Below are 10,140 nucleotides of genomic sequence, written 5' to 3' on the forward strand. Positions count from 1 at the left end.
CTGGTGTTGTAACTTGCAGATGAGTTGTGTTGTAACTTGCAGATGAGTTGTGTTGCTGGTGTTGTAACTTGCAGATGAGTTGTGTTGCTGGTGTTGTACCTTACCATGAATGACTGTCTTTTAAACATGTACTGTGACCCTGTGGCCTGGCTGGCAAAGCTCTCACCTAACACACGGAGGGCCTGGGTTCAATTCCCGGCAGGGTAGAAACATTTTGAAGCGTTTCCTTACACCTGTTGTCCTGTTCACCTAACAGCAAGTAGGTACCTGGGGGTGAGTCGACTGGTGTCTGTTGCATCCTGGGGGACAAGATTGAGGACCCCCAATGGAAATAAATCAGAGAGTCCTCGATGACGCACTGCCTAACTTGGGTTATCCTGGGTGGCTAACCCTGCTGGGTTAAAAATCCGAATGAAATCTTATCATACTCGGTAAGAGTAATAAGAATATTAGTACGTAATTGTTTGCAATTATTTTTTACCAAAGCGATTATTTTTCTCGGTAAGTCTGTAGCAAGTGCAACATTTTGGGCAGAGGTGTGGCTTGGGGCACCTCCTGTACCCTGTGTAGATACATTTTGTTATTGCGCTGTGTGACCCTTGTAATTTTAGCTCTTTTTTATATGTTTTGTGATGGTATTTTCATATTCTCACATCATGCAAAGTTTTAAGAAAGAGTAATACAGTGGACCCCCGGTTTACGATATTATTTCATTCCAGAAGTATGTTCAGGTGCCAGTACTGACCGAATTTGTTCCCATAATGAATATTGTGAATTAGATTAGTCCATTTCAGACCCCCAAACATACACGTACAAATGCATTTACATAATTGGTCGCATTGGGAGCTGATTGTAAACCGGGGGTCCATTGTACTGTATTTATTATTTTTATTATCACACCGGCCGATTCCCACCAAGGCAGGGTGGCCCGAAAAAGAAAAACTTTCACCATCATTCACTCCATCACTGTCTTGCCAGAAGGGTGCTTTACACTACAGTTTTTAAACTGCAACATTAACACCCCTCCTTCAGAGTGCAGGCACTGTACTTCCCATCTCCAGGACTCAAGTCCGGCCTGCCGGTTTCCCTGAATCCCTTCATAAATGTTACTTTGCTCACACTCCAACAGCACGTCAAGTATTAAAAACCATTTGTCTCCATTCACTCCTATCAAACACGCTCACGCATGCCTGCTGGAAGTCCAAGCCCCTCGCACACAAAACCTCCTTTACCCCCTCCCTCCAACCCTTCCTAGGCCGACCCCTACCCCGCCTTCCTTCCACTACAGACTGATACACTCTTGAAGTCATTCTGTTTCGCTCCATTCTCTCTACATGTCCGAACCACCTCAACAACCCTTCCTCAGCCCTCTGGACAACAGTTTTGGTAATCCCGCACCTCCTCCTAACTTCCAAACTACGAATTCTCTGCATTATATTCACACCACACATTGCCCTCAGACATGACATCTCCACTGCCTCCAGCCTTCTCCTCGCTGCAACATTCATCACCCACGCTTCACACCCATATAAGAGCGTTGGTAAAACTATACTCTCATACATTCCCCTCTTTGCCTCCAAGGACAAAGTTCTTTGTCTCCACAGACTCCTAAGTGCACCACTCACTCTTTTTCCCTCATCAATTCTATGATTCACCTCATCTTTCATAGACCCATCCGCTGACACGTCCACTCCCAAATATCTGAATACGTTCACCTCCTCCATACTCTCTCCCTCCAATCTGATATTCAATCTTTCATCACCTAATCTTTTTGTTATCCTCATAACCTTACTCTTTCCTGTATTCACCTTTAATTTTCTTCTTTTGCACACCCTACCAAATTCATCCACCAATCTCTGCAACTTCTCTTCAGAATCTCCCAAGAGCACAGTGTCATCAGCAAAGAGCAGCTGTGACAACTCCCACTTTGTGTGTGATTCTTTATCTTTTAACTCCACGCCTCTTGCCAAGACCCTCGCATTTACTTCTCTTACAACCCCATCTATAAATATATTAAACAACCACGGTGACATCACACATCCTTGTCTAAGGCCTACTTTTACTGGGAAAAAATTTCCCTCTTTCCTACATACTCTAACTTGAGCCTCACTATCCTCGTAAAAACTCTTCACTGCTTTCAGTAACCTACCTCCTACACCATACACTTGCAACATCTGCCACATTGCCCCCCTATCCACCCTGTCATACGCCTTTTCCAAATCCATAAATGCCACAAAGACCTCTTTAGCCTTATCTAAATACTGTTCACTTATATGTTTCACTGTAAACACCTGGTCCACACACCCCCTACCTTTCCTAAATCCTCCTTGTTCATCTGCTATCCTATTCTCCGTCTTACTCTTAATTCTTTCAATTATAACTCTACCATACACTTTACCAGGTACACTCAACAGACTTATCCCCCTATAATTTTTGCACTCTCTTTTATCCCCTTTGCCTTTATACAAAGGAACTATGCATGCTCTCTGCCAATCCCTAGGTACCTTACCCTCTTCCATACATTTATTAAATAATTGCACCAACCACTCCAAAACTATATCCCCACCTGCTTTTAACATTTCTATCTTTATCCCATCAATCCCGGCTGCCTTACCCCCTTTCATTTTACCTACTGCCTCACGAACTTCCCCCACACTCACAACTGGCTCTTCCTCACTCCTACAAGATGTTATTCCTCCTTGCCCTATACACGAAATCACAGCTTCCCTATCTTCATCAACATTTAACAATTCCTCAAAATATTCCTTCCATCTTCCCAATACCTCTAACTCTCCATTTAATAACGCTCCTCTCCTATTTTTAACTGACAAATCCATTTGTTCTCTAGGCTTTCTTAACTTGTTAATCTCACTCCAAAACTTTTTCTTATTTTCAACAAAATTTGTTGATAACATCTCACCCACTCTCTCATTTGCTCTCTTTTTACATTGCTTCACCACTCTCTTAACTTCTCTCTTTTTCTCCATATACTCTTCCCTCCTTGCATCACTTCTACTTTGTAAAAACTTCTCATATGCTAACTTTTTCTCCCTTACTACTCTCTTTACATCATCATTCCACCAATCGCTCCTCTTCCCTCCTGCACCCACTTTCCTGTAACCACAAACTTCTGCTGAACACTCTAACACTACATTTTTAAACCTACCCCATACCTCTTCGACCCCATTGCCTATGCTCTCATTAGCCCATCTATCCTCCAATAGCTGTTTATATCTTACCCTAACTGCCTCCTCTTTTAGTTTATAAACCTTCACCTCTCTCTTCCCTGATGCTTCTATTCTCCTTGTATCCCATCTACCTTTTACTCTCAGTGTAGCTACAACTAGAAAGTGATCTGATATATCTGTGGCCCCTCTATAAACATGTACATCCTGAAGTCTACTCAACAGTCTTTTATCTACCAATACATAATCCAACAAACTACTGTCATTTCTCCCTACATCATATCGTGTATACTTATTTATCCTCTTTTTCTTAAAATATGTATTACCTATAACTAAACCCCTTTCTATACAAAGTTCAATCAAAGGGCTCCCATTATCATTTACACCTGGCACCCCAAACTTACCTACCACACCCTCTCTAAAAGTTTCTCCTACTTTAGCATTCAAGTCCCCTACCACAATTACTCTCTCACTTGGTTCAAAGGCTCCTATACATTCACTTAACATCTCCCAAAATCTCTCTCTCTCCTCTGCATTCCTCTCTTCTCCAGGTGCATACACGCTTATTATGACCCACTTCTCGCATCCAACCTTTACTTTAATCCACATAATTCTTGAATTTACACATTCATATTCTCTTTTCTCCTTCCATAACTGATCATTTAACATTACTGCTACCCCTTCCTTTGCTCTAACTCTCTCAGATACTCCAGATTTAATCCCATTTATTTCCCCCCACTGAAACTCTCCTACCCCCTTCAGCTTTGTTTCGCTTAGGGCCAGGACATCCAACTTCTTTTCATTCATAACATCAGCAATCATCTGTTTCTTGTCATCCGCACTACATCCACGCACATTTAAGCAACCCAGTTTTATAAAGTTTTTCTTCTTCTCTTTTTTAGTAATTGTATACAGGAGAAGGGGTTACTAGCCCATTGCTCCCGGCATTTTAGTCGCCTCATACGACACGCATGGCTTACGGAGGAAAGATTCTTTTCCACTTCCCCATGGACAATAGAAGAAATAAAAAAGAACAAGAGCTATTTAGAAAAAGGAGAAAAACCTAGATGTATGTATATATATATATGCATGTGCGTGTCTGTGAAGTGTGACCAAAGTGTAAGTAGGAGTAGCAAGATATCCCTGTTATCTTAGCGTGTTTATGAGACAGAAAAAGAAACCAGCAATCCTACCATCATGCAAAACAGTTACAGGTTTTTGTTTCACAGTCATCTGGCAGGACGGTAGTACTTCCCTGGGTGGTTGCTGTCTACCAACCTACTACTGCATTGTACTGTATTTTCCAATAAGACAATTCATAGTACGTTTAGTATAACATGTTTTAATATTATTGTTATTATATTATTACTATAGCCTCTCTTCACTTAACGACGGAGTTCCCTTCCTAAGACCACGTCGGTAAACGAACTTGTCGCTGAGTGAGGAGCATACTATAATGGTAGTGGGTTTGTGTCGACCATCTTTGATATTCTTTTAATATCATCTTTGCACCATTTATAACATTTCTGGCATATTTTTAAATGTTTATACAGAATAGAGGAAATTAGCTCTAATATACATTATTTAAGTATAAATACTGCTCAGAGTGCCCATTGTTTGTCCGAGGCGTCAATAAACGAGTACATCGCTAAGTGAGGAGAGACTGTACTGTTATTATTATTTATTATTATTATTATTATTATTATTATTATTATTATTATTATTCACTAGAAGCACTAAACCCATATGGGGCTCATACAGCACCTGGAAAACAGTAAGTAATTAATATATTTATAAAGAAACACTAAACTCAAAAGGGTCATGCAAGAGCTGGGGAATGAGGGTTAATCACGTACGATTTAAGTCTGGAGTAGTTTAGATCCGAGGCACCTCACCCTGAGGGGGTTGTTGCCTATATAGGACTACTCTTTGTAGTCATAGTAGGCTCTTGTGTTTTTATAATTTTTAATGGGCTGATGAGTAGGCCTTGTGAATTTTGGCCTCAGCATCTGCATATCGTAAGCTGAACCATTATAAGTCAAGGAGCACCTGTGTTCGTGATGAAGTGCTAAACCTGTAAGGGTCATACGGTGCCTGGTGAATGGGAGGCATTTAGGCTCGATCCAAGGAAGGGGAGGATAACCTTGATTTCTCCAATCAAAATCCCTTTAACAGTATCAAGGCATCTTGATGCCAGTGAGGGGGTGTTGATACAATTAAACCTGTCTCCCCATTCCTTGGATCAAACCTGATTACTCCCCATTCCTTGGATCGAACCTGATTACTCCCCATTCCTTGGATCGAACCTGATTACTCCCCATTCCTTGGATTGAACCTGATTACTCCCCATTCCTTGGATTGAACCTGATTACTCCCCATTCCTTGTGGGTTTGGGCTTGAGATGAGCCTGCTTAGTACTGACCGGTAGTCCTGCTGCAGTGTTCTTCCTTATGTTCTTATGCTATATGACCCCTATGGGTTTAGTGCTAAATATAAAAAAGGACGCCTCCCTCGAAGGGATCAGGTTAGATAAGGTTTGTCAGGAAACAGGAGAAGTGTTTCCTGATGATGGAGCTTTTGGTCATCTGAGCAGCACTGTATAGCCCTTGTGGTTTAGCGCTTCTTTTTGATTATAATAATAATTTGGTCATCTGACTGAGGCCTTCCACTGGCTTACCCCTCTACCCTTTAAAAATTAGGGGTACATGTTTCAGTTCTGTCAGGGATCATGAGAGGTCAACATGAACAATTTTCTGCAGCCATTATAATATCTCCATGGGGAAGTAGAGAAGAATTCTTCCTCCATAAGCCATGTGTGTCGTAAGAGGAGACTAAAATGCCAGCAGCAAGGTGCTAGTAATATCTTCTCCTGTATAACTTAACTAAATGTGAAAAAGAAAAGCTCGTTTTTCTTTTTAGGTCACCTTGCCTTGATGGGAGACTGCCAGTATATTAACCCTTAAACTGTCCAAACAGATCTACGTTCACATGTGTAGTGCTCCAAAAGTAGATCTACGTTTTTTGCATATTTTCAAATTTATAACAAAAAAAAAAAACATAGATCAAAGTTTTTTTTTACACGTTTTCAAATGTAAAAAAAAAAAAAAGAAGCTCTACGTTTTTTTACATACTTTCAAATGTTGAAAAAAACGTAGATCTACGTTTGGACAGTTTAAGGGTTAAAAAAAAATAAATTTGTGTTGTATGTGATGGAGAAGTGTTTACCTTTGACCCTGCTTGCTGAACCCCATTGTGAGTCATTTTACAGATTCTCCAAAAAACCCACACTTGGCATCCTTATGGTGACATTGCGGTCAATCCTGGACCATCGGCAGGGCTGACTTAACAGTACAAATACAAATACAGTGGACCCCCGGTTAACGATATTTTTTCTCTCCAGAAGTATGTTCAAGGTGCCAGTACTGACCGAATTTGTTCCCATAAGGAATATTGTGAAGTAGATTAGTCCATTTCAGACCCCCAAACATGCACGTACAAACGCACTTACATAAATACACTTACATAATTGGTCGCATTCGGAGGTGATCGTTATGCGGAGGTCCACTGTACAGTGGACCCCCGGTTAACGATATTTTTTTCATTTCAGAAGTATGTTCAGGTGCCAGTACTGACCGAATTTGTTCCCATAAGGAATATTGTGAAGTAGATTAGTCCATTTCAGACCCCCAAACATACACGTACAAACGCACTTACATAAATACACTTACGTAATTGGTCGCATTGGGAGGTGATCGTTAAGCGGGGGTCCACTGTAATTTATTTCTTGTCTGGGGTTTAGTGCTTAGTTGTGATAATAATAATAATAATAATAATAATAATAATTCTCTACAGTATACAGGTAATGTAGTTTACATTTTTTATTTTTTATTAACACATGGGCCATTTCCCACCAAGGTAGGGTGGCCTGAAAAAGAAAAACTTTCACCATCATTTATGCCATCACTGTCTTGCCAGAGGTGCACTTACACCACAATTATAAAACTGCACCATTAACACCCCTCCTTCAAAGTGCAGGCACTGTACTTCCCACCTCCGGGACTCAAGTCTGCCCATCTCTTTTTTAGTACAGTGGACCCCCGGTTTACGATATTATTTCATTCCAGAAGTATGTTCAGGTGCCAGTACTGACCGAATTTGTTCCCATAATGAATATTGTGAATTAGATTAGTCCATTACAGACCCCCAAAAAATACACATACAAACGCACTTACATAAATACACTTACATAATTGGTCGCATTGGGAGCTGATCCTAAACCAGGGGTCCACTGTATTTTCCTCGGGAGAATGGATTACTAGCTAATTGCTCCTGGCATTTGTAGTTTACATATAATAAAATATTGTTAAGCATAAAAAGCCACTGACATGCTATGTATTTCAGGTAGATTAATACTAATCTTGACACACTACTTAAGACTAGACGTAGGTTATTAAGTGCGAGTTTTTAAATGTATAAAAAAAAGGGACGTAATTAAAGGATTTACTTTTACTGCCTATTTAAGTTATTAAAGTATTCCCAGTTGGTGATGTTGGTCCTCGTGTAGCAGGTAAACTCAAATCCAGTAAACCATCCAGTTGGAGCTTTTTCAACAAAGTTGCAAAATAAGCAGTTGCAAAATAAGCACAGCCATAGAATGGGAACTTTAGTGTTTGGTTTAATAACAGGATTTCACCAGACTTTGTGGAAGCGAGGGATATTAGTGCATGTAAACTACTGTATTTCACGACTTATTAGACACACAACACACAAATAACCCGCACATAAAAGAGAGAAGCTTACGACGACATTTCGGTCCGACTTGGACCATTGACACAGTCACACTGTGACTTTGTCAATGGTCCAAGTCGGACCGAAACGTCGTCGCAAGCTTCTCTCTTTTATGTGCGGGTTATTTGTGTATTGTTCCAGTCACGGTATTGTGCCTTTTTGTTATTTATTTACTTATTAGACACATTTTTATTTTCATAAAATGTCTCCAAAAACCACCCTGCACCCTATAAACTGAAGGTCAGTGAAGGGAGCTATAAGTTTGGGGTGTGGGGTGGGTTGTAGCTCTCCCAGTTACATCCGATGCCGAGCCATCGAAATTAAAACAAGTCTTATGAGCCGTGAAATATGGTACGTGTATATTATTTTATACTGCATAAAGAACTTTGAATATACAGAAGGGTGTGTGCTTCACACAACCCATTTCTATGAGGGTTTGATTTGTAAGGGACCTGCCTGGTATAGGCCAGTAGGCTTACTTCAGAACTCCCTTTTTTATAAAACTGTAATTATGCCGCCAAATAGGTGGTACCTTGTCATATGTGAATAGGTTAGACAGAAACTTGAGTGAGAAGGGTTTGATTTGAAAGGGGTCTACCTAGTATAGGCCAATAATAAGTTTACTTGGATACAGGCACACACAAGTACAGTTACATAAATTATCATACATAGTAATATGTGTGTAAATTACCCACCAGGATAACCCAAAAAGGTCAGAGACTTATTTACTTTGGGGGTCCTTGTAGGCCTACACAGAATCCCCTTTCTTATAAATGATAAGAGGCCTGACAGGTGACACACTTGTGAATTGGCTAAAGATGTGAGTGAGGAGGATTTGATTTAAAAGGAACCTTATTCGTACAATCCAGTAGGCTTAATTATAAAATGACGAGGCAGTAGGCCTACTTCACAACTCCCCTTAACTATTAAATAAGGCCTAAAATGTGGCACCTTGTTCTACAGAGCCAGTCGGTCAGCTAGCAGTGCCGTGTGTAATGAGAATAGTCCTACTAGTGCCTACAAGGTGACTGGTAGTTCACCCATTGATGTTGCTGCCCATATTAAGCTGCTGGGAGAGTCACTCAACAACATTGGTCAGAAGTTGAAGGAACATGAGGTGAGTCAAGGAACACCAGGTGTGTCAAGGAACACCATGTGTGTCAAGGAACACTAGGTGTGTCAAGGAACACCAGGTGTGGCAAGGAACATGAGGTGTGGCAAGGAACATGAGGTGAGTCAAGGAACACCATGTGTGTCAAGGAACATTAGGTGAGTCAAGGAACACCAAGTGTGTCAAGGAAGATGAGGTGAGTCAAGGAACACCAGGTGTGTCAAGGAACACTAGGTGTGTCAAGGAACACCAGGTGTGTCAAGGAACACCAGGTGTGTCAGGGAACACCAAGTGTGTCAAGGAACACCAGGTGTGCCAAGGAACACCAGGTGTGTCAAGGAACACCAGGTGTGTCAAGGAACACCAAGTGTGTCAAGGAACATTAGGTGAGTCAAGGAACACCAAGTGTGTCAAGGAACATGAGGTGAGTCAAGGAACATTAGGTGAGTCAAGGAACACCAGGTGTGTCAAGCAACATCAGGTGTGGCAAGGAACATGAGGTGAGTCAAGGAACATCAGGTGTGTAAAGGAACATCAGGTGTGGCAAGGAACATGAGGTGAGTCAAGGAACATCAGGTGTGGCAAGGAACACCAGGTGTGTCAAGGAACATGAGGTGAGTCAAGAAACACCAGGTGTGTCAAGGAACACCAGGTGTGTCAAGGAACACCAGGTGTGTCAAGGAACACCAGGTGTGTCAAGGAACACCAATTGTGTCAAGGAACATGAGGTGAGTCAAGGAACACCAGGTGTGTCAAGGAACACCTGGTGTGTCAAGGAACATGAGGTGAGTCAACGAACACCAGGTGTGTCAAGGAACACCAGGTGTGTCAAGGAACACCAGGTGTGTCAAGGAACACCTGGTGTGTCAAGGAACATGAGGTGAGTCAACGAACACCAGGTATGTCAAGGAACACCAGGTGTGTCAAGGAACACCAATTGTGTCAAGGAACACCAGGTGTGTCAAGGAACACCAGGTGTGTCAAGGAACACTAGGTGTGTCAAGGAACACCAGGTGTGTCAAGGAACACCAGGTGTGTCAGGGAACACCAAGTGTG

The 10,140-nt window shown here is 41.4% G+C and overlaps 1 protein-coding gene across 1 annotated transcript in view; it reads left to right on the top strand.

The window, feature by feature from the left end:
- Positions 1-10,140, top strand: part of LOC128702531 (HMG box-containing protein 4) — an 83,583-nt gene that overhangs the window by 43,796 nt on the left and 29,647 nt on the right. The window contains exon 9 of the mRNA XM_070105331.1: positions 8,937-9,090. Coding sequence (XP_069961432.1) covers positions 8,937-9,090 — 154 coding nt within the window. The remainder of the gene's footprint in view (positions 1-8,936; positions 9,091-10,140) is intronic.

The sequence above is a fragment of the Cherax quadricarinatus genome, chromosome 98 (assembly GCF_038502225.1).
Source record: "Cherax quadricarinatus isolate ZL_2023a chromosome 98, ASM3850222v1, whole genome shotgun sequence".
Lineage (NCBI taxonomy): Eukaryota > Metazoa > Arthropoda > Malacostraca > Decapoda > Parastacidae > Cherax > Cherax quadricarinatus.